General features: G+C 38.6%; 1 protein-coding gene across 1 annotated transcript in view; it reads left to right on the plus strand.

Annotated features, from left to right (window-relative positions):
- The window catches only part of NCKAP5 (NCK-associated protein 5), a 337214-nt gene that overhangs the window by 152388 nt on the left and 159597 nt on the right, over positions 1-25229 (plus strand). Inside the window, exon 4 of the mRNA XM_010000398.1 lies at positions 15886-16019. Coding sequence (XP_009998700.1) covers positions 15886-16019 — 134 coding nt within the window. The remainder of the gene's footprint in view (positions 1-15885; positions 16020-25229) is intronic.

The following is a 25229-nucleotide window of genomic DNA, read 5'->3' on the forward strand; positions in this document are numbered from 1 at the left end:
CTGGACAGGGAGTATGGTCTGCAATGTCTTCTTTGTTATTGACATCTAAAGGTGAACTTAAATATTGCTCTAGTGATGTGTTGAGGTTTTTGTTGTTTTTTTTTTGTGATATGTGGCACTAGTCCCTGCACAGACCAAGTGTTTTTTTGTCTGGATCCAGAGGAATGACTTTTTTTTTTTTTTTTTTTTTTTTTTCCCCCCCAAAAAGGAACAGAAGAAGGTTATCAGGAGGGAAAGTTTCTGTCAAAGGAAGGACAAAGTTTATGTACCAAGAGTATTGCTCAGTTGTGCTGCTTCCATTAAATGCTGGTTTATTGGAATGAATGCAATGCTCTTGGAGCTGGTACCATAAAGTTGGTGCTGACCCTTGGAACAAGTCAGCTCAAGCAGAGCTTTAGATTGCCTCCTGAAAGAGTAAAAACTCTTTATTGTTCAGCATCTATCTCAGTGGAGCCCTGATCCATAACAGAAGGTCCGCAGCACTGAGGAAGCATGGTATGGTACTGTTGCCTTGCCCACTTCTCCTAGGGCAAAGACCAAAGATATGAATACAGAAAGTGGTCTGTTGGAGGTGAATAAAAGAGAGTGCAGAAACTGGGAAAAACTGTTGGTCCGTTTCTGACCACAGAGCACTTTGCAGGTAAACATGAGAACTAGTGGCGTCTGATCTGAGCAAGATTGGAACTTCCGAATATTCTCGGTGCTAAAAAAACCCATTTGCCTTGCTGGTTTTTTCTCTTGGCAGAGCATAATCCCTCCCCACTTGAACTTCTGTTAAAGACTTAAATATTAAAACATATTAAGGAAATAATGTCTTTCTATACTAAACTTACGTGGCTTTGCTAGATTTATATAGTTCAAATAAGCTACTGCCATTCTTCCTGTCTTTTTCCCTCACTCTGGTCTCATAAACTTTAATTCAGTTTTTGCTTTGTCAGGAATCTGCTTTTACATACTTTCTGTTTGTTTTGGCTCTGTGTCTGTTGCATTGTGATAAGGCATCTTTTGATATTCTACGGGATCTTTCATAATGAAGATCCCATGACATAATTCTCCAAGTCTGGAACTGGTGATCAGACTTGCTTGCATGTCCTGCGAGAGGAGACTGTCTAGACTGTGGGAATGACCGTGATGTTTGGATTGTGTTATTTCCATACCGCTTGGCATGATGCACTCTGTAGTTGTTCTGGAAACTAATTAAAGTACCAGGCCTGCGACAGGACCTTACCTGGCTGTGAAGTGGCTTCCCTTCATTCTTCAAACAGTACTGATAACTTGTACTGCCTGTGCAGTACCTGGTTGCATGACTTTAAATAACCCGGTGCTTAAAACCCCTCTTGGCTATGTTCATTAAGGGATGCGGTCTCAAACTTTGGTGTCCTGCAAGGCTTCTTACTACCTTTACCACCTAAATCCTTTATAAGCTTGGAAAAACCTTTAATTTCTGATGTAAATTGCTCATTTGTAAAATCATCTTTATTCTTATTCTGCTACTGTTCATCTGATTGCCTGTGTAGGTAGCAAACTCTTTGGGTAAGAGACAGGGTCTTACTGAGCATCTGAATAGTGCTGAGGGCCTTTTGGAGCCCGAGGTGATGATGTGCCATGAATAATCACAGCCCAGCAATTTGGGATGAATACTGAGGGGGATTTGGCTCAGTATGTGCAGTCCATACGACTGTCATTTTGTAATTGCATCTTTACACTGCACATCTGTGATTGGCATCCATGGTGACACTGCTTATTTAGAAATTATTTCTGAGTGCCAGAGAAAAACTATTATCTCTTGGGAACATCCTGTTTTTGGTAGTATCTATTAACAAGTGCCCTGTGGCAGTGACTGGCAGAGTGTTCCATTTAAGAAACTTTTTCTGTAGCTGTTGCTAGAGGAGCAGGTCAGAATTCCCAGGCTGTTTATTATTTCCTTATGCCATTGATAATAGGACACTTCAGAAGGGAAAACTTACGATGTGTGAGATAGTGTAGGAAAATGTATGCATTAAATAATAAGCTGAAAAGCAATTTAATACTAAAACTAGACTTTGAGAGTTGTTGGCTGTGATACTCCAAAGGCAGGTTTGCAGCATTTGTATATACCATTGGTTGATGAGGGAAACCTGGTCACAAACTCAAATATGTTGGATGAGGTGAATGGAGGTTGGGGTGTGAAGAATGTATGCAATCTAACACATTTCAAAAAGAAGAGCTCTGGAGGAGACAAAAACAGGTTAGCAGTTACGTCCTTGTAAATCCTCAGAAAACAAGAGTGTCAGCCTCTGGAAATGTGCTTAATCTAGTGCAGATGGGAAGAAGAAACTTTTCTTAGCTTTATTCTTTTCATCTAGCTACTGACTTACATCTAGATGCTGGGGCAGGAGCAGGACCAGCAGCACTTGATGGGGGTCATCCCCTAGCCCCACAGCAGCTGAAGAGTTGAACTAAACACTTGAACAGCCTGATTCCCACCAACCCAGCTCTGCTTGACTTTGCTTGCATGGTCAGAGCAGCTAGGGTGTTTCTTTTCTTTTAGACAAAGATTGTTTAAATTTCACCTGTATTGAATTTGATATCAAACAATGTCTTGAGTGAGTGACAGGAAGATGTTTGTTTTAGTAATATACTGCAGCAGTCCACAGGAGCACTGGTGAAGAGCAAATTTTCTCTTCTGCAGATGTAGAGCAAAATGAAACTTTTTTGCCAAAGCTTAAAACCTACATAATTACAAAGTTGGCTAAAACACACTTGATATGCCCTGCACGGGTTGGACAGACAAATTGCTATGACTGTGATTCAGGAAGTCTCTAAAGAAGTGCTGAGCTGTCCTGGTCAGGGGAGGTCACTCTCTTGTGCTTATAGGGCACTAGTGTCTGTGAAAGACAAGGGAATTGTGTGCAGAAAGCTATGTAAAACCTTTATGTGCTGGCCAAAATGTACCAAAAGTTTAGAATCACTTCACTGACTCCTGTTCTAGTGCTCTACAGGGTAGAAAATAAATGTGGAAAGTCCTGTGTGTTAATTACGTGATTATTTGTTGTCCTGGAACAGAACTTCTGCTCAGCCTAATAACTGCAACTAGTTCTGCTGGATTTTTTCCAGCCAGTGCTAAGGTAGAAGAGGCAGAAGAGAGGAGAGCTGCACACTTTAGTTTTAGTAGTTGATAATTTCTACAGAGAAATAAATTATCTTTCCTTTTTTCTCTTCAAGGAAGTGAAGCTACCACTTGTAATTGTCAACTCTTTTTGTTAAGTTGGAAAAAACCCAGCAGACTTATTTAGTTGTGTGTTAAATGAGAGACATGTACATGACCGTGCAATTAATAGATTAGAATAAGCTATTCGTTAGATACACTGAAACAGTTACATCCTATGAAAAACATGGAAATGAAGACCAGAGAACTATGTGTTAGAGTTTTGTATCTGCTTTTGAACTTCTGTGGTAGAAGGGTATCTAGCATACCTGTTCTAGTAAGGAAAGGGAACTAGAGCAGTAGAGTCTGGCTGCCATTGAGAGTTGAGCTGAGTTTGGTCTCTGGAAGCATAAGCAGACTGATTACTGAAAAGTGAGAACACAAAATTCTATCAGGTGGAGACCATCTTTCAAGTACTCCAGTTTGACCAGTGAACAAATAAAAAAAAGCATGCAAACTTTTTATTTTAGATTATTTTTTCAAGTTCTCTCAGATACCAGGTTTGAAAACTAAGTCTGGCCCCTGAAAGTTGAGTCAGTTCTGCATGAGTGCATTGTCAGCCCTAATAAAGATTTTGCAGTGGCAGCTCTGTTAAAAATACCATTGAAGATGCACCAGCCAACAACAAAACCACTGCATTTCCTTGTTGCCTGTAGCAATGCCTGCAGTACTAGAGGAGTGAGCATGATGAAGAGGTACATTTGTCAGAAAACGAAAGCAATAGACCTCTGGAACACATGCAAGGAACAGCTGAGTAAATAAGGTATCTTTTTTTTGCAGTTACTTACCAACCATAAATGGATTCTAAAAATGAACACAGAGAAACTGGGATAAGATCTGACATGTTTGTGAGCAATGCTGTAAAAAGCCTGGAAAAAAGAAATGCTGTATCAAAAGGTAGCTAGCAGCAAAGGAGCGATTGGAGAGAGTGAAGGTGTTGAGAGAGCTGGAAAAGGGAAATAGAAGTGTGTGTGTAAACTTAAAATATTGGCATACTCCAGATCCGTGGAGTCTGGTGGCGCTGCAAGCCATTCTCAGCCAGTTCTCACAACTGGCATGGTTAAGTTCTACTCCCATCTTCCCAATTTTTCTTTAGTCTTACATTTATTTCAGTAACTTCTTGGTATCCTATTTATTAGTAGGAGATACAAATGCATTCATCAGAAGTCCAGAAAGTGAAGAAGCTCAGACTCTCCCCAGCATCAGGGCAAGAAACACTTTACTACTCCGAGCTTCTGAGTAAATCCCAAAGCTCCCTAGAGCAACAAAGTGGAGTTCCACTGGCTGAGCTCTTAAAGCCAAATAAAATTCTTAGAAATGAAGTTTTTTTTTCTAATGCTTATCCTATGTGTGTCCTGCTGCCTAACTCCTATCTCACCAGGACAGATTCAAGTGGGAAATGCTTGATTCAGCCCCATGCCCATTTGTTCTGTGAGAGTTCTGTCCTTTAGAAGAGAAACCATTTCTATCATCTAAAGAACACGTTGGTCAGTTATAGAGGAAAAAACTCGTTTGTTTTTGGAGCTGGCACGCAGGCATTGCAGGTAAGGAAGAGTCATTTAGGATGTCACCATCTCCCTGCTGGTGCTTCCTGTCACCAGAGCAGAATGGGTGAGAATTGCACCAATGCTCCATCTGCTGCTTCATTGCACAGCCTGGCAGGGTAATTCAAACCACATTTGGTGGTGGATTCAGTTAAACCTACCCATTCCTGAGCCTCAAGCAATTCTATTCTGACCTGAAAGACTGATATTTCCAGCTAGTGGTCAGGTGGGATCAAACTGGGACAGTGCCCTCTTCTACCAGTACAGCTGGATCTAGAGGAAACTGTTCTGTTTCTGGTGGGGCACTAGATTTTGTTTAACCAAACAATCTTACCTTGTGTGTTTCATACGTTGGTACATTGGTACCCTTTCAGAAAGTGTTCAAGAATTGCAGATCTGATGGAAAGCTGTAGGTGAATGAAACAATTGACACTTTGCTGACCCAGGTGGATTGGCTGTATTCTCTTTCAAGTTCTTGTCTACACACACTCTATTGTGCTTTTTTATGGTTAAAACACCATTATGGTAAATTTTATTTAATCAAACAAGTGGGAAACGTAAACTTGTACAGAGGGATTTTTGCTTGTTTGCAACTGAATTAATGCAGGTTCATTGTAAACAAGTGACATGGGTTATAAAACTTTGTTTCTAGTAAGAAAAGATTTTATATACTTGTAAACAAACAAACACCTTCCTGCTTGGTTAGACATCTTAATGTAATGCAAGTCACCTTACAAAAAAACCCCCAAAACCATGTAGCAAAGGGTTTGGAATTATAAGTAATCATTTTAATCTAAGATGTTTCAGGGCAAAAAAACCAACCCTCCATTGTAATACTTATTAATTCCACTGTTTCTCATTTTGGTATTGACAGAGGTTTTTTCTCACCATTCTGAATACTAGGTATTCCTACAAATTATGTCTGTCTTAATATCATTTCCAAGTTTTTATTCAATCTTGAAAAGTATTTCATTATGTTTAATTTAGAGAAATGAGATTTCTTTAATTACTGTCTGTAAAAGCTATTAGAAGCTCAATTACATTTGCAAATCCATTTTTTTAAAAGTGTTATCTTTGTAAGATTAATAATTAAAAAAAAAATCTGTGATCTGAGTATGTGGGACTTCCAGTTTCACTAGTATTCTCTCTACACCCCTTCCCCTATAAAGAAATAATGTCTAAAATGGAAAAAAAGAATGATGCGGAGAACAGAAGATCAATAAGAGTCATTGAAATTGGGCTATTGATTGAGGATCTGAAGGAATAGCATTGCTAAGTGAGACAGGATTATCAAAATGCATATTGCTTGCCTTCATTCAACATTGAAAATATGATACAGAGATGAACTTCAGAAGCTGAGGGAATGATGGCTACTGGGGATGAGGATGTGGCACCTGCAGAAATCACACCTGGGCATACAGTGCTGTCGTGGGTTGTGTAAATAGCCACTGTGTCTATGGGTATGTCTCCAGGAAAGGTGCTAGAAGAGCTCCACAGTGTTGACTTCAGTTTCTTAGTTTTTGGAAGACTATCAGTGGGATTTTTTGGTACTTAATCCAATGTTGTGTGGCCTGTTGTGTGTTTCACAGCACTGAAGAGCTATTGGGCAGTGGGAGCTCCCTCTCAGAGGGCTGGCCGGGCAGTGCAGCTGTTGAAAGCAGCGGGCAGACAGTGATGTAGCCATTAGATCCGTGATGAAAGGTTTTACAGATTGTTTAGTTATTTTTTTCTGCAAAAGAAACGTTGCCACAACTCCAACAGTATACAGTACTGCTCATGTAATAGCCTGCCTAATTCAGATTAATTGTAGACTTGCAATGATAAAGGAGCTTCAGCACAGCAGTTACTCTGTCGTGCAGATGCAATTAAAACCATATCAGTGCAGTATAAATAATGCTAAATTAAGTTGCTGTCCTGCCACATGGTGGCAATTTTGAGCTAGTGCACAAAGAAAGCTAACATCTTATTTTATTCAGAAGGAGTAACTACACCAAGAAAGAGTTTCTCATTTACTTGGATTGTTCTGGAGCACTGTTATCACCCAAGAATATGAAATGTGTAAACTACTGTCACTAAAATATCACCAGTAATAAACCTTTTCTATCTTGCTGTTCATCTTGGAGCCAACTGAATCTTGAAGTTTACATCTGGTAGTCACAGGACATATGAGTTAGGATAGGAGACCAAAGAGATAGACATATTAAAATTTCATAGTGGAAAATAAATTATTTGCTTCAAATTACTTACTTCAAGTGTTTTCAAGGCAGTTTTGGAAAATGCTTATACAAATTATTTAGTGTCAATTAGATTTTCTTGGTTTGTTCAGGCAGCCTGTCAGTTTGGGAACAGAATCCTGTTCTAAAGAACCAATTTTTCTTTCTGGAATGAAAAAGCTAGGAGATACCAACCTAAAATTAGGATCCTACTTTTAATACGATTTATATCTTACTGTTGCGGAGCTTTAGCAGGAATAACTTTGGGAAAATGATTATGTCATAAAATAATTTTGGGGAAAAGTAGAAGTGTAATACAAATCAAGGAACTGTCTTCATCAGCCTCTGTAGTACAAATCTGGAACAGGTGAAAGGGTAATTAATTGTGATTACAAAGCAGCCACACAACTTCGCCCTTAGCTTTCTTATTTTGAAGCAATGTGGAAACAAAACTACCTCATCCTCCATGAACCCTCCAAGTGCCTAAGTTATTAATGTTTGTACGTTAATGCTTCACTGTGCTTTAAAAACACCTGTAACTTCATCCCTGGGAACAGTTTGAGTGCTTAGGGGTATTTGTCAGTATTCCCAGTATGGATGGAAACAATAACGAGGGACAAAGGCATATTAACTGCTCCTGTCAGAAAGCTCTGGTTTCAATAGCTGGCTAATTTAATAAAGTCTTGTTACAGTAAAATTATTCAGCTGTAAGCAGCCTGTAAAAATTGTAATAAGCACAATAAGCAATGTACTTATTTTTTTCACTCTTGGGGTAGTGGTTTCTTTCATGCTGTCAAAGTCCACTTCAAGGAACACTGCAGTGTGCTGCAAAGTTGTTTGTCAGTGCCTCGGTTTATTTTTGCAGAGAAGTATTGATTACAGAATGAGAAACATTTGGTTTAACAGCAATCGATGAGGAGCAAACAAAGGACACTCTGAAGTTTGACTGATTATAATTTGAACGAAAACACAGTGCATGGGATAATTTATGATGAAATCAAAAGTGATATCTGCTCTCTGTTCTTTTCATCATATTTCTTTCTTGTCATCTGTCAGTGAAATAAATTTAGACAGAGAGAGGACTACAGTCCTGTGTGCTGGTTTTGGGACCATGTTGCACAAGAGGAGCTTGGAGGGAGAGCTCCTGTTTTGCATGGGAGCCTTGGGCTCTGCAGGAGGGTGACAAGCAGGTCCATCTGCCTGTGGAGGTCACCAGACCAAAGACATTTCATCCACCTTATGTATAATACAGATGAGGATGAACCACCTCAGACTCTTTGACTTGATTTTTTTTTTTGTGCGTGACCCAAACATATGCTCTCAGAAAGTATCTATAACATAGACTTCCCTCTAACCAACAGCTCGGGCCGTGGGCAGCTGAGACTCAGGTATACTCTGTGGTGCTTCAACAAATACCATTTGATCACCATGTATTATGTTGGGGGCATTAAATATTCATTGCATGGGAAAAATGAATTACTCAGTTAAAGTAACCAAGTGGGAGACAAAGTTGCAAATTCCAGTTTCTATTTCAATTAATATTTCATAATAAATTCTTGAAAAATGGAACTGTTTTGCCGGTACTCGCTCATCCCTTGTCCCAAGCTGTTCCACAGCTCCTGCCTGCAGCAGGCTTTAAAAAATGGCATACAAGGGTGGTGAAATAGTGGGTTTGAGTCAATTGAGCATTGACGTGCTACATAAACTGTTCAGCAGAATTTTAATGTGCTTCTAGTAGATGCTATTTGTTTGCTTGATTCTGTCTTTGTTGTCTACTTCTGTGGCATTGTTATTGTTGTCTACTTCTGTAACCAGTTGATGCTCTCTGGCTGGTAGGATGTTGTGTTAGAGATGAGGCTATGTCTCTATGAAATTATGACTCTCTATAATGAGATATCAGACACATAGCATCAGAAAATGGATTAAAACTTATGTAAATACTTAGTTTAGGTTAGCAGTGACTTAACTGTACTTTATATACCAAAAAATTATATTCTTTTCTTCCCCTCATTTAAATTCATTACAAAGTATCTGTTTGAAATCAATATTAATTACACAGAACTTGTCACCCTCTTTAGCAAATGTTTTAAAATAGTTGCTAAAAAATTAATGTGAAGGTTATTAGCCCAATTTTGAGCAACACTAAGCCTGTGTTAAATATTCTCATGTAGATTTTTTTTTCACAAAATTGTGCTCCCATGTTAGCATAATTAATACCATAGTAAAACCCTCATCTTACAATGCACGGGGGAAGCAAAGATTACAGAATTCAAGAATCCAGAAGAATCTTGTTTTTATTTAAACAGTAGCCCTTTTCACTACTTGTAACTTTAAAGATGAGACATTACATTTGTGACCCTCTTAAGGCATTTTTGATATTTGAACTAATTGGTCCCATTATACCTGCTGTTCCTAAAAAATGCTTTTCGTAAGGCTCAAACATTAGCTAAACAAAAATAGAAGGGACCAGCTTATATGTAGAGGTTGGGCTGGCTCCTTTATGAATAGCAACAACCTGTATAGTATGCGTGGTATTTGCATATTGAAGCCCTTGAATTTTGCAGTTATCTATAGTTTTAAGTCTTCATGAGTGGCCACATGTTTGTTTAACATATAGATAACATTCATAATCAAAGGAGTAGTATAATTTTTATGTGAAAGATATATGAAAAAGGTGTATCTTCAAATGGGGGAGTAAACAAAATAGAAAAGTTCATGGGTCAAGATAAAGACAGGGAGATTATCTACCATTTCCCTTCACAGCCAAAAAAAACTTGACTTGGGGAAAAATTACTTTATTGTCAATTAAAGTAGATTTGGATAATGCAAAACTCAGACAAATTTAAAACAACACTTTCCAAAGAGCATTTCAGGGAGTTTGACTCCCCGGCTTCCCCCACCATGTGGCACAGGGGGATGAGGAGGTGGGGGTTGGAGGTCAGTCCATGACAGTCCCTCCCTGCGTCACCCTCCTCCTCACGCCTTTCCCTGGCTACAGTGTGGGTCCATCTCCCAGCTGCACCCCTTCGGGGAATGTCCCCGTGGTCCCTCCTTGAGCTGCAGTGAAATTCCCACCCGCACCAGGAGCACCTCCTCCCAACACCTGGGCACTGCCTGGATGATTTGTTACGCTTTTCCCCCTCACTCCTCACTGTTTCTGTGGTGTTTTGCCCTTTCCTAAAGGTGTTTTCCCGGAGTCACCACTGGTGCTGCTGACAGGCGGGGCCGGCGGGATCCGGTGGGATCCGGCGGGAATTGGCTGTGTCTGTCGCAGGGCAGCTCTGGCCTCGCAGCCACGGGGCACTCCAGGCATCTGACCCGCTGATGTGGAGAAAAAGTAAGATTATTGGGGTTGCAGAGTATGGAGGGATAGGGGAAAATGTTTTTGAGTGGAGAGGTGAGGAGAGATGAGTGACCGACAAAGCAGTTTTAATGTGGAGGTTGCAAGAGGATGGTGGTGGGGGTGGTGGGAGGGATGGATCCCCTGTCCTGTGGGGACAGGGTGAATGAGTTAGGGTTGTGCAGCCTGGAGAAGAGAAGGGTCTGGGGAGACTTTAGAGCATCCTCCACTACCTGACGAGGCCAAGGAAAGCTGGAGAGGGACTTTTTATAAGGGCACGGAGTGATAGGATAAAGAGCAGCAGTTTAAAGCTGAAAGAGGGAGGACGGTGAGATCCTGGCCCAGGTTGCCCAAGGAAGCCGTGGCTGCCCCATCCCTGGCAGTGTTCAAGGCCAGGTTGGATGGGGCTCTGAGCAACCTGAGTGTCCCTGTCTCTGGCAAGGGGGTTGGAACTAGATGATCTTTAAGGTCCCTTCCAACCCAAACCTTTCTATGATAAGGTCTTCAGCACTGGGTGGAGTCAAACAGGTCCAGCAAAAAGGGGGTGATGAGACTAGAAGAGGGTTTGGGATAAGAAGTCTGCTTGAGCTAGTCAAATGTTTGAACCAGCTGGAGAGAAGTCCCTGAGTGCCTGTCTGAGGAGATTTTGCCATGGAGTCAGTCTTGCCATTCCCACGAGACATCTTCTGATTTTATTTGCAATGATATGTGAAGGATTTAAACTGAAAGTTGCTCACTTGGAAGGTTTGAATGTCATCCATGTTAAATGTCATCAGTTAAAGCTGACAGTGAGATAGCCCAGAGGGGCAAAACAGTAAGAAGGCAACCTGGCTGTACAAAACCTTGAGGTGCCACGTGTCTGCTCTGTGTGCTGGGTGTGAACTCTGCTTGTTGTGTGGCTCCCAGCTCCATGGTGCTGCCATCTGCCTCCTGTGGCTGCCAACCCACCATGTCAGCTTTCATGTTCTATTACTTCTGTATTTTCTGCTTGCTGTCACAGCATCACGGGTCACTCAGGAGAGGAGATCTTTGCATCTTGGTAGAACGTGAAAGAACAACGAGATCCTGACATTTGTGTCACATCCCAAATGGATTAAAGGAGACATAAGTGGTTGAGCATCTCTTAGGAGACACTTGTCACATGGCTGCACTGGGTCAGTCCTTAGACTGAGAACAGGGCTCTTAACCAGTAATTCTGAAAATAAGCATCTCCTCTTGGTCTCTACGTGGAGTGTTGAGGAGAAATTCAGATTTTTCTGTCAAATACATGTTATTTTCAGTCGAGCCATAAATAGTTTTAATGCATTTTGTTTTGATCTATGAGTATCTCAAATTGGGTCCCTTCCTTAACTTTGAGAAGACAAGTTAATGTGTGGTACATGTCCCTGACTGAATGAGAAATGAAACATTTTGACACAAACATTTCTACAGCTACACGGAAAGAAACTCATTGAAGTGCAGACACTGGCTCACGAGCATAATGAGCAGCTAGTGAAACTCTATTGCTGAAATGTTAATGAAAAAGTAATTGCAAACAGTATTTGTTCAAGTGTTAAAATATTCCAGTACTTGCACAAAAGTATTGGTGGAGTTTGCTAACCCTGTCGTTCACTGTAGTTTGTCCACATAAAATTTTTGCATATTTGGAAAGTTACAAGAGCTTTGGTAGGGTGATGTGGTGGAAGTTAGGCTATCTGGAAAAGCTAGAAAGGGAGACAAGAGTGAAATGAGAGTTATACTTCTAAGAGGAAAATGTTTTAGCTGCAGAAGGCAGGGAGAAGAAGCAGGGAAAACAGTTTGAACAGAGTTCATGGAGAGAAGCTGCAATTAAAGAGGAACTGGCAAATGAGAACACATACAAGTTCATCGGAAGATGGGGGTGGATTTTCTGGTGTTGAGACATACTGATTAATTTTACTTGTTTGTTTTTTGTTGTTGTTGTTGTTTTTTTAAAATTTAACCTTTTCTTCACATTGCATGCTAATTATATCACTTACCAGTAAGCTAGTATTCACTATAAATGCTTGAACTGTTTCTGGCTAGCTGATTTGCTTTCACACACCTTTGTTTTGCACAGAGATAGAGTAAAGTTAGCACAGAGAAGCTTAAAAAGGGGGTAATGGCAACACAAAATTTCTGGAGAATTCAGGGATATTTAATCTGTTTTCAGAAGACAAAGTAACTGTTTAATACTGGCCTTTCTGTATGTTTAAGAGTCACTTCCCTCTTGTGACACTTCATGATGTTTATTCTGGATTGAATAAAAATGTAGTTCCCTTTCTTACCTAATAGATAAGATTACTAGTGCTGGGAGCTACTTTCTGGCTGTAGTATATATGAGTGTTTTGTGTCCTGGAGACTTAAAAGTTTCCAAGTTCAGGTGGTCTCTCACTCCTTTCCCCCCCCTACACTATTTAATGTCTGTTATCTGGTGAAAGCAGATCTGCTTTCTGCAAGAAAAAGCAGAAGTGCCTCATGATTGCCAGTAAATTCTTGTGAAGAAGCAGATAAGTGAATGCTGATAGTGTTATTGCTGCACACCTATCCAGTGCTCAGTCTCCCTATTCATGTAAGAAATTTTTGGTGACTGAGAAGAGAGCCCAGAATTTCAGAGCCATAGGTTGTTGCTTTTGTTTCTGGTCTTGTAGCCTTGTGACTTGTTCATTGTTCATCTCCTACCGTGTAAGAAGCATAAGCTTTGTACAATAATAGTGAGTGCTCATATTATGTATATTTTTATATTATCTATAACATATAAATGACATACTATATATATAATATAATGTGTGCTGTGTCATTATGCTTACCTAGAAGGTGGCTGAATTGGAAACTGGACATTCCAGAAGTTCCTAATTTCACTCTTATGTTATTGTTCTTGTAATGTAAATTTGTTGCTGGTTCATGGCTGCTTTTCTTAAGATAATTCCTTGGTCCTTTCTTCTTCTGAAAAAGAAAAAAAACAAACCTAAACATATGGATGTGCTGATGTTTTTGTGTAGGACAGCAATACAGATTTCCCCACATGAATAGAAAGAGTAAATGGTAGTAACAGCATTCTCTGACCTACTAGCAAGAAGCAAACGAAACCTAGAAATAGCTTATACAGCTCTTCGACCTATAGGGGAAAGTTTGGATTCGTGCATCTCTGCTGTACATTGGGTGCTGTACTAGAAAGTGTGGTTTTGTGATTAGCAGCAGCATAGCCATGCATGCAGATCTGGCACACTCACTCTGCAGGACAGTCAGTAGAGCTCTCTGCAACCTGCAAAGCATCCTAACAGTGAGATGGAAGACAGGATACTCATGTGCTTTCTGAAGTGTCATGTTTTGTCTCTTCCTGCTGTGGACATCTGGCTTTGTACTTAATGTAGAAAGAAAGTTTATTTGAAGATGAGAGCATGTCAGCATAGCAGACAAGGAGAGGTAGTTACTGTATCAGAATAAGATCACTGCAGCAGTAATGGTGATGAATGAACATTGAAGGCAAGGCTGAATCTCTGGTCTTCAGTGCATGATCGTAGTTAAGCTGTTACTGCATCAGGCAGGTCAGGCACAGCCCAGTGCTTTGAGTCAACTTGGGCACTCAGGGGGTCGTAGTGGTGCCTGATTTTCCTCCAAGGTGGCTTATCAGTTACTGTAGGGACAGTTATGTATTTTATTTTAAGCCCAATTTCTGTAGACACCAGTATCTTCTGAAAACTTGTGTTAAGGCCTGGGTGGTAACTATATATTTCTTTATGTCATTTTCCCTGCTATTCTCTGACTCTCTGGAAGCTCTAAATGTCTCTTTAGCAGCAGTGAAAGGCTTCTGTAAGAGAAGATGCTAACAATATTCTGCAAGGGCCTCTGGAACAGTATGATTTTGAAGCTGGCATTGCTGACTGCTCTGAATATCCATCCTGTGTCCTTAGCCAGTTATCCTTTGAGAGACCTCTCTGTACTGAAGGTGCTGTGTATCTTTTGCCTGGTGCTGAGCACACTCTGCTTTTCTTAGCTTGGCAGAAACCAAGGAGTACTCAGCACCTGGTGGAACATGGTTCTGTAATAAGTAAGGACAATAATTAGGGAAGTTGGTTAGAACAATCTATTTATTTTCTAGTAATTTGTTTCTTCTTTTGCATTTTTCTGTTTTCCAGATACAACATATGACCAACTAGACAGAAGCTCTCTGTTCATTGAGTAATTCCCCATATTTTTTCACAAGCTTATAGATACTTCATTTAATCCTTTACAGCCTTCTTTTGTGGCACCTGCTTGTTTATCACTGTCTTTAAGATCCCTTTTCATATTTTTGGTCCCTTGGTTACTTCTATTGTAAATTGTTATCCATTAAGACTTGTATCTGTGAGACTTGTACAAATAATGTGTCTCCCCCATTTAATGGCTTAACACTAAGATAGCTTTATTATTTTCTATTGAAATTGTGTGCATAATTTCTAGAGAAATTTTTCCAGGTATGTCATGAAAATTTAGGTCAGTAATGGAACCACATCAGAGTGTCTGACAGGCTACAAATAGCACTGCATCATGGGCACAGAAATTTCTCAAAGCATACAGATGATGAAACCACTGTAGCTTTACAATGACTTAACCATTTTTAGACACCTGACATTGGAACCCCCTTGCTGATGGAGTATAGTGTAGTCCCACATACATTGCTGTTTGTTTGTTTTTTTTATTATTGATTTGTTATCTCATTGGAATGCACAAGCAAAAATTTAATGTAATTTGATTTTCATCTAACAGGGTCACATGGAAAAGCCTGTATTTTGATTCTTTGATTTTTTTGATTCAGGTGGCATTTTTTATAACTTTTCAGTTCATTCGCCTGCTCCTCTTAAGTTGCATTTAACTACTTTAAAAATAGGGTTTGGAAACCATTAAATATCTTTCTATATATTGTTCTTATATCTGGAACTGAAGGTAAAAGAAAAAAAAAGCAAAGAAAGAAAAAAGATTAATCCATGACATATGTAGCACAGTAAGAGTTAGGAACAACCATATGCTATTTGCTCATGAAAACGATTAGTAAGATTAATGACATTTTTATTTCTCTTGAATTTGTTTAATTGGTACTTAGTTTTTAAAAAAGTATTCTTTGTCATAGTATTTCAGTAAATAGACTGAAGTAGACTTTGTCCTACTGATAGGAATCCTGCTCTCAGCTCAAACAAGAAAACAAGTGGTGCAGAAGCAAGTCCTTCTCTGGGATGGGTGTCAGGTTGTCCTCTTGACTTGTTTCATGCCTCCTGTGTCTGCATTCAAGCCAGATTGATCACTGATCTCAAATGAAATTTTTTATTTCTTTTGATTGGAGGTGAAGAAAAAGAGCTTTGAATGAGATGGTGGGTGTTTGTTTTTAAATATACTGACTTCAGTGAATCTGAGCTGAGAAAGAGCAGCCCAACATGATGGGGATATTCTGAAAGGCTTTCCATCTCTGGTTTTCTGTGTGACATTTCTGGGCAAAAAATGATGGGACTGGTTAGTTAGGGTAATTATTTTGATAGTTAGAGGATTTTCACTAAAGTAAATCTTAAATTTTTGCTTACAGTGTATTTTATCTGTACAATTAATAAAAACCTTTTTACTCTCTTTCAGCGTGAGAAGCTGATACATGAGTTGGAGGAAGAAAGGCATTTAAGACTTGAGAGTGAAAAAAGATTACGGGAGGTGACACTGGAGTCAGAGCGGAGCAGAGCTCAGATGCGTGGGCTGCAAGAACAGTTTTCCAGGTATGTTGCCTAAGTAAACTGTGTACAAAATATGGGAAGACTATCTACTGGTGCAAAAAGATCAATAAAGCCTGTTGAGAGCTTTAATGGATGGAATCTTAAGGCAAAACCTGCTCTCCCTCTGAAATTCTGTAAATATGATGGGCTTTTGGCTAAATGATTGTTAGCATCCTGTGAAACTTGAAAGGCTTATACCATCATTATGTGTAATGGTGAACATTTTATTTTCTAGAGATTTTGCATTTCTTAGAACTTCCAATGATTTTCTAAGTACAGTTCTTCACTTTGCAAAAAATGTCATTGATAAGTCAGTATTAAGTTGCTTGTTTCTTTTAAGCAGCAAGAATGGGTTTGATCAGTATGAATAAAGGAAAAAAAAAGTGATGTCTTTTACCAGCTGGGAAATCAGTCCTGCTTGGACATGCTTTGGATCTCTTCCTGCAGTGGCTGGACCAGAGCTTTGTCCTAGAACAGAGCTCCACTTCTAAGGGAACAGTATCAGAACTGGGATTTAGGACAAACCATTCATATGATGACAGTAAAGATTCGATTAATTTATTGTTTTCATGATGCATGATGAGATCTTGTACATAGAATTTTGTTTGGTTTTGTCACATGAACAGAAACAAAACAAAATCCAAAGAGGCAATGGAATTTTCTGTTGTATATTTACCATCAGGAGTGAATATTAACTCATTTCCTCAGGCCCCTGAATTGTTGAAAAGTTCAAGTTCAGTTTAATATGCTGAAACAAGCTGTGTGGTAGTTTTTTTTCTTTGGTTGTTTTTATTGGGTTTTTTAGGGTTTTCTGTGTTGGGCATTTTTTGTGGTTTGTTTTCCTCAGTGTCTGCCATGATCCTTCTCTGATCTGAGATTGGGTTTCTAGGCAACGCTGCAAAAGCTGGTTAATAGCAATAATAAAATTTGGTCAGATATATATATATATATCTTTTTTTAATTTCTGTGAATCCTCTTCAGATTGTAAAAAGCCATCAAAATGCTAAAATCCTAAGGATTTTTTTTTTTTTTTAGTTTGTTGTTCTTGTTACCTGATCTTTGGTTTCAATTTTTACTTATTCTGATGAGACTTCTTGAGTAATATACACAAAATGAATCCACCCTGTGAGTATTTTTGGTTAGCATATTTTACTCTATTATATGTTAATCTTGGTTTATGGAAGAATTTCCTGAGGTCATGAATGTAGAACAGTATTATTTTTACAATAACTAGAAGCCTTTGAAATAAAACTTTAAAGATGGTGCAGCCCTCATTAAGAAGAGAAGAGAACAAGTGAGGGAAAAAAGTCTCCAGAGCAACACGCCCAGTAACTGTTGCATATTCAGATGTTTTCAGGGTAACCCTTCATTATTCCTGTGAAGCTGTGGTAGCCTGATTCAGTTCAACAGGGTTTCTGAGAAGAGTAACAATTTTATTAGTTGGGATCCCTGAAATCCACAATCTTCAAATTAATCACTTCTTTTTCTTCAGTAACTGTTTAGGTTGCTCTGATCTATCAAGAAGCGGAGGGATGAAAGTCCTTTGGATTGAAGTTGTTTGTCTCCTTACTTTTCTATCTCTCATTTAGATAAAGGTGAATGCTGTCTAAATCAGTATGATGTTCTTGGTAAGGCTGCACATTAGCTGTACTGTTTGAAGGCATTTAATTTTATTTTAGTGTAGACCAGATGCTAGGAAACGAATGCATAGCTTAAATACTTAATTTGCTTTTTAAACATTGTGTTTATTATGATGAATACTAGAGTTTGTTTTTTTCTTATGTTTTAAGATACTTGCTTACACATACAGACTTTCTCCTTAAATCAATGTATTTTTTTCTTACCACACAAGCAAATAATGAAACTGGCAACTGGATAATTTTGTGCTACTTAGAGATTCTGTATTGTTTGAAGGATTTGAGACTTTTTTGTCCATTCAGGAACAATTAAGGTGATGATGTAGGGAGATGTTAAAATCAAGCAAATTGGGAATACTACAGAAGAGGATGGCTAGAGAGTAATGCTTTGGGCCCCAATGGTCTGGCTTTCAGAAGCAGACAAAGTAAGAACAAGTAGTGTAGCACAGATATTTCAAATCTTTGTAATTCCTGAACTGAGTGGATTTACATAGACGTTCCTACATATACATGCAATGCAGTAGGTTAAACTGTGATTTCAAGGATTTTTCCTTGCATCTCAAAATATTTTCTCTGTATCTTTGAAAGAATGAAAAACGATAGTTTGTGGAAAGCTGTAAGTCGACCTTTGTAATCAGGGGAGGAAAGCTGCCTATTCCTATCTGAAATTGTGTGAAAACTTTAATCTGTCATATAAGCATATAGTTTGGGATTGAGGAGTTCAGAAGGCATGGGGTTTTTTATTGATTGACGTTTCTGTTCTTACCAAGTAAGCAATATTCCAGGCTAGGAGTCTGAAATAAATCAAAGTTCTCTTTCTTAACATCTGTATAAATCTGCCAGAGCCTTAAAGTGTCACAGTGGTAGTTTGATAAATATGTGACAGTTGCTGCAGAAGAAGAAAGAGCTTAAAACTAAAGTTCTTTTCCAGAGTTGTACTGTGGTGTAGCTAGGCAGTTTTAATTTTTTTTCTAATTTTACTAGAGGTGAATATGTTTAAGGTCTGGTAAGATACTGCAGGAAAATTATTTAATACTAAAGCTAGGACTTTACACTGTAGTTGCATGCAGTTACTTTTTCATTGCCTTGGTATACCTCACCTTCAGGTGAAATACTTGATGTTTTCTATCTAAACACCACTGAGGTCTGTTGCTTTGATGCAGCTGTTCTGTTAAATTCTATGAGACCCTTTTTGGTATGATAATGTATAGATTAAGGTTGTGCAAAAGCACAAAGACTAACCCTATGCCTATCAGCCAGATATCTGAATCTTGGAAGAACCAAGACAATGTTATACAGTCTTGATTTTCCATTGTGTTTGTTGGCAAGTGCCATGTATAGACTGTGGGTTGTCATTTAAGTTAGTGTTATGCCTGATGCCTCTTTAACTTTGGAGGAAATTAGGTTAATTGTTCTTGGTTTGCTTTTTGTTTTTTTCATTTTTTAGGGTTTGGTGTTTGTTTTGTTCAGTTTCTTTCAGTATCATGCTACAATAGCAGGAAGAAAAATGCAACAACTCTGCCCGAAGCAGTAGGTGTGATTTATAATATGACTCTAAAAAGCACACTAATGCACAATATAAATTGATTACATTTCTCTGTTGTATATCACTAAGCAATAGAAATTGTTGTCTGTTGAGTGCATAAGGGACACGTGACTCCAAACTAGTTTTAAATGTTTAAGCAGTAAAGGAGCTAGCTTCACTTAGGTTATTTTGATTACGATTTTGGTCTAAATGAAACAAGTTCAATGTACACACTATTGTAAAGTAAATCTTCAAACAGGAATTGAAGAGGCTAGTATCAAATCTTAAAATCCCCTTTGGGTAAATTTCAAAAATTCTTTCATTCAAGATGATCTTGTTTATAGGTATCAATGTCTGTGACTGGAAAACTGCCTCAAGCTTTTAAGAATGGATGTTACTGAAAAAGTAGGAAATAGTCCTTGTTTGATCTGCCAGTGTCCTGCAGATGGGATGAGTGCAATTCTTGTAAGATTGTATTTCAGTGTTCTCTTCACATTAATATTGACCATAAGGTTAAGCCTGTCACTTCTGACAAGGGGAAAAATCACTACTACAAATTTGGTAACACTTCGCATAAAAGAACTGTTGGTTTAAGCACATCCTATGTGGTTTTCTTCAATTATTGTTAATTTTCCTAGCTCTATTCTGGCTTGTTTGCAACTGAGTGGAAATAGTAGCTGGTTTCCTAGCAGCGATAAAGAGATTTTTTTGCATTGTATGTTGATGTTGCATCATCACATCATAATTTCTAACACTATCAGATCTGCTTGATCTAGAGGTCACCACCTACTTGCACTTCAGTGGCCTTTCTGCCATGACTGATAATCCATATATAGCAGAGACCATGTCTGGAAAGGATAAACCAGTAGGAAGCCACAGTAGGCCCTGTGGTCAGTCATTTTGTCTAATGCTCATTGAATGCCAACTGATGCTGTTAATAACATTTTTAATCTAGTTTCTGGGGAAATTAAAATGCTCTCCTGGCAGCCATTGATGGTAGTCCTTTGTTTTTATCATAGGAGGAATGAGTAAAATACTGTGTGGAAATTCACTCCTTGTCTCAGAAAAAACTGACAGAAGGGAGTAATCTGCAGTTTCCTTCTCTTTTGGGCAGTTCTCACATCGTCCTTCCTGAGTGGCCTGTAGGGCTATTGGGTGGGGCAGATTGTCACAAAACAGATTTTATATCAAAGGCTTACCTTATCATCCTGCCCTATCTTTTCAGATATTGCCAGCTTTTATTAGATGTAGCTGTGTGAAACGTTACAAGGCATAAACCACAACTTGCTGACTTGAAAGTGCTCCATGTCTGGTGCATTTCCCACTTGTGCACTTGGTGACTCCTTTGCTGAGACTATAAGATGTTGCTCTTCAAACGTGTTGTGGTGGGTTAACCTTCTGTGGCTGCCAGGTGCCCACCCAGCCACTCTCCTGTTCCACCTCCTCAAAGGACTGGGGGAGAAAATAATAAGAAAAGAAACCTCACAGGTTGAGATAAGGACAAGCAGATCACTCACCATCAAGAGGAATACAGACTTGACAAAGATTTATGTACTTTATTGCCAATTAAAAATAGAGAAGATTAGTGAAAAACAAGGACAAAATTATTAACACCTCAGCTTAATTCCTTTGTTCCTGACTCTTCTACCTCCTTCCCTGAGCAACAGTTGATGGGATAGGAGCAGGGGTGAGGGCTGCTGCAATTGGTTCAAACCAGTTTGTCTTTGCTGCTCCTTCTTCCTGACACTTTTCTCCTGCTGCTGTGTGGGGTCCCTCCCAGTACTGGGGTGCTTTCTGGTGTATGGTGTAGGAGAGGTGGGGCTGATGGCTGCTTCAAAGGCACCAGTTTTGGAGCTGCCACTCTCTGTGCATTGGACAGAGTGCTTTCACAGAGGAATGCTTAGCTCCTGGCTGGACTTGCTGTGCCTCAGGACGTGGTGTGAATACCTTTTTTAGGGCTGTGACCTAATGCTTAGGAAATCGATCTTGTCTTTTGATTAGAATTGACAGAGTAAAAGGATGAAACTTCTTTTAGATTAACGCTGATGGGGTGAGTATACTGGTATTTTTATTTATGTGCATGTGCAACACTTAGGTACATATTTCATCTCTAATCGTTACTCAGAAATGTCAAGCACTGTTTTATTTGTGTGAATAGTTTTCATCTGGCAGAAAATAAAAAAATGGTTTTACTAAACCCATGTAATTAAGCCCAAAGAGGACTTTGCATCAAATTGTGTATTGAGGTTGACTCCACTTAATTAATGGGCTACTTTGAACTAAATATGCTGATTTCCTGTTGTTTGACCAACAAGAAGAAAAATAGGAATTTTTAAATATTACATACCAGGCTTCATTTTTTCCACTCTTCTGTTCTCTGTGTGAATACAATATTTTTTAAAGTACATATCCATGAGGAATATCTTCAAAGAATGTGTAAGCTCAGCTGTCTTCAAAAACTACAATTTTCATGTTAGAAACCAGCAGGTTGTGATACGTATTTTTGTACAGAAGTTGAGAAAGGGCAAAAGCAATGAGATTGGAGTGACTGCAGAGAAGTGAAGAACCAGTGTAAACTCAGAACAGAAGTCATGCAAGGACCAGAAGTTACAGCAAAGTTTATTGCATGATGTATATTGACTTAACATTTAGAGAGCAGTGGATCGCTTTGCTTCAGACATTGTGAAGGATGCATAAAGAGGTAAATGCAGTTCCCCATCTTCTGTGATCTCTTCAGGTGCTGAAACTACATTAAGGGCCAGCCCTTTTTCAGTACCCTGATGCACTGGTAAATCATGTGTCTCATGGCAGCTCTTGCTTACTGAAAGTTTCTTTCAAGGGGTCTAGGAAAATACGTAATTTTTATCTTCCACATACAAAAACAGCTGTCTGTGTGCTCAGGTTATTCTGGGTTTCGTTTGTATAGACTTACATGCTGGCAATACGCGTCATATTTGTATTTCTGGAAGATTGCATTTATTGCCTTTTACTGACCTATCAGAGCATGAAATGATACTCTGCTTCCTCTGTTCTAGCTAGCACTACAATTGAATAGCATACAGTGGGTTTTTCACTTCACATAATGTAATAGATGATCACCAAAATAATAGTAGATTACAGTGTGATCCCTTGGTTTACCCTGTCTTTTAAAACATACAAGACAGGGCCTTACATAAAAGCAATATGTCAGCATTTCCACCACAATGTAACAGTAGGTTGCCAATACCATATACAGGTCCACACACAGCATGTCATCTCCTCCATGCATTACTTTTTTATAACAGGAAGGTGTTTTGAATATTCTCTGTACTTGCATACTATGGCCCTGACCAAGCAGAAACTATCTGTATTTGGCAGGGTGTGGTATGTATCCATCATCTCTCTTATTATATGGCTGTTCCATTCCCAAAGTTGGAGATCCCTACTCTCTTGAAGGAAGCTCCTGGAAGCATGTACCAAATAACATCGTGCTCGAGAGTAAGAGAAGGGATTCCTGTGGTGATGGTTTACAGATCATTTTATGTTGGAGGATAGTGAAACCTCATTTTGGTGGAATTGCAGACTCCCTTGCTACCACCATTTCAAGAGATTGAGGTTTGTGTTTGGTGTTTATGTACTGTGAAATCCTGTACCTGTCAAATTTCACGGTTCTCTGCATTTTACTTTGTACAGTAATAGGTGTATTTTTGCAGGTATTTCTAGCAACAGATAATTCTCCATCATAAAACGTGTTTAGATTTATGAAAGGACAGTCCAGATACAGGAGCTATGTTCTATTACTGAGTAATATTGCAGCCAAAATGCTGTGCAGTCATGTATAGTAAGATGTTTTCAAGTTAGGTAGGATATGTGGTTGTCAGGAGGACTTCTGTTACTGATTGCTGGTTTGGTCTTCTTATGGATTTATTTTTTAAATTGCATTGGAACATACAAAGTTAAAGAACTAACTATTTCTTTCCTATGGAACTTGCCATAGTTTGATTTCTTTCAAACTTGGGAAATTAGGAAAGCCATGGATATGTCATGTGCTATTCTACAATTCCTTGATGCCATGTAAGGTAAAGAGACTACTGAAAACCAGCACATTCCTTCAAATATTTAATGAAAAGATTCTTTCACTATATGATTGATTCCAAGGATGAGCAGAAGGATCAGCAGTTCTGCCAGGAAAAAGATCCGTGAGGATTAGAACGGAATAATTTGTTTTCCTTTTGTTTACTTTTTCCATGATGTCAGGCCATTTGATATTAATTAGCTGTGGACTAAAAGAACATTTTTGTATATGCTTTCTTTTATCTTCTTAATTCCAAGCCATTTTTCAGGAAAGAACCTTCCCTGGTTACACTGGAAGATAGTAAACACTTTTTCTTCATAGCTTGCCTTGATGCTCCCATGCACGGTTACCTCCTCTGTGTGAAAAACGAAGCTCCTTCATACTTAAGTCACCTTTTTATTTGGATGCATGATATACACCTATATATTTATGTACAACTAAGGCATTTTTACAAGATTATAAAAGGATAAAAAGTAATTTAAAACAGAAAACCATGTGGAAGATAGGAGGATAGACAGGGATATAATAGATCAGAAAATGAGAATGCTTAACAGCATTAGTCTGAACCTGGAAAATTTTTCTACTTCAGATTGTATGTGCGTTGTGTTATTTTAAAAATATAGTCCTCATAAAATCAGCATGACAAAAGAGTATTAAAAAGGAAATGGAGGGAATACCTGTGAGGAAAGGACAATGCAGTGATAAAGATCTTGAATCCTTAAAGTAGAATATATTATGGAGAGTCACCTTTGAAACAGCATTGTCATTTACATTTTTGAGTACAATTCAGAGAGATCTGTGTAACTGGAAATTATGTCCCAGTGAAGTGGTTAGAGAGGTTAGACTAAGTAAGGAGAACAGGCTAGAAAGAAGCTGGTAATAAACAGATGGTACCTTAGGTTCTGTCATGGATGGCTGTGGTAAATTTAAAGACTCTTAAAAAGCATCAATCTGTTTTGACCTACACGGTTGTCTACTGGAATTGTTTTCTACACCAACACAATTACTGTCTCTCTTTAAAGTCTTCTATTTCCCTGTGGTGTTTTACAGTGGTACCCTTTACTAATGTCCCCTTCCTGGGAAGGGAGAGAATATGAAATGGAAATGACAGGAATGTTTTGAAGCCTCCATTGAATGTGCCATCTTAATTATGCTCATGCCAGGCATATGTGTGCTGTTCACACTTGAGAATAATTTATTGAAAAGTGAGGAGTTCTCTTGGAAAGTCAAAAAGAGACAAATTTTTAATAAAATCAGTATGTATGTTAGTTAAGACTGAACATTTGATTCTATTATTGGATTTAAGTTGCTAGCCAGAGAGCATAGATGTATCCAACTGTAATTAGCTGATCTCATCACACTTGTGGTTCATTTTGCCTTATGATTGTAAACCTATATTTTTAAGCCATATCTGATACATGATTTGCAGATTATAGAAGGTTTCTCTTTACTAATGGGTCAGAGAGAAGCGTGACTTTATGCTCACAGTTTTTGCAGTTGTTTTTCAGTTAGATGCATGAGTGGCTTGTATTAATTTTCCTATACTATAAAATTTGTCTTATAAACTGTAAATGTATAATTAATGGGCAGTGGTGTATATTCAGATTGATGATGGTAGGTGCAGAGCAAATTAAACCATGAGGGAATATCATGATTAAAAGCTGACATAAAACCAAATGATCTTGATACTGATACTTTTATGAGCGTGATTGGAATCTTCAAGGGATCATTGGTTGACTGAAGCTAAATTTTACCTTTACAATTTTACAACAAACTAAAACAGGGAACCTAAATTTCCATTCTAATTGCAAGCAGGTGATACCTGCCACAGAAAAGTGCTCACCCTTTTAGAGATGCTGGTTTGACTTCTACTCTCATTAAGGGCAGAAGGGAGTGCTCCAGGTATCTGAGGTGTTTGTTCCCTTAAATAGCATAGATGTACAGATTTGTGGTGCAGTGAGTAAGAACGTGAAATCTTGACTATTCTCTCTCCAAGC

The sequence above is a fragment of the Chaetura pelagica genome, unplaced genomic scaffold, assembly GCF_000747805.2.
Source record: "Chaetura pelagica isolate M959 unplaced genomic scaffold, ChaPel_1.0 scaffold386, whole genome shotgun sequence".
NCBI classification, from domain to species: domain Eukaryota; kingdom Metazoa; phylum Chordata; class Aves; order Apodiformes; family Apodidae; genus Chaetura; species Chaetura pelagica.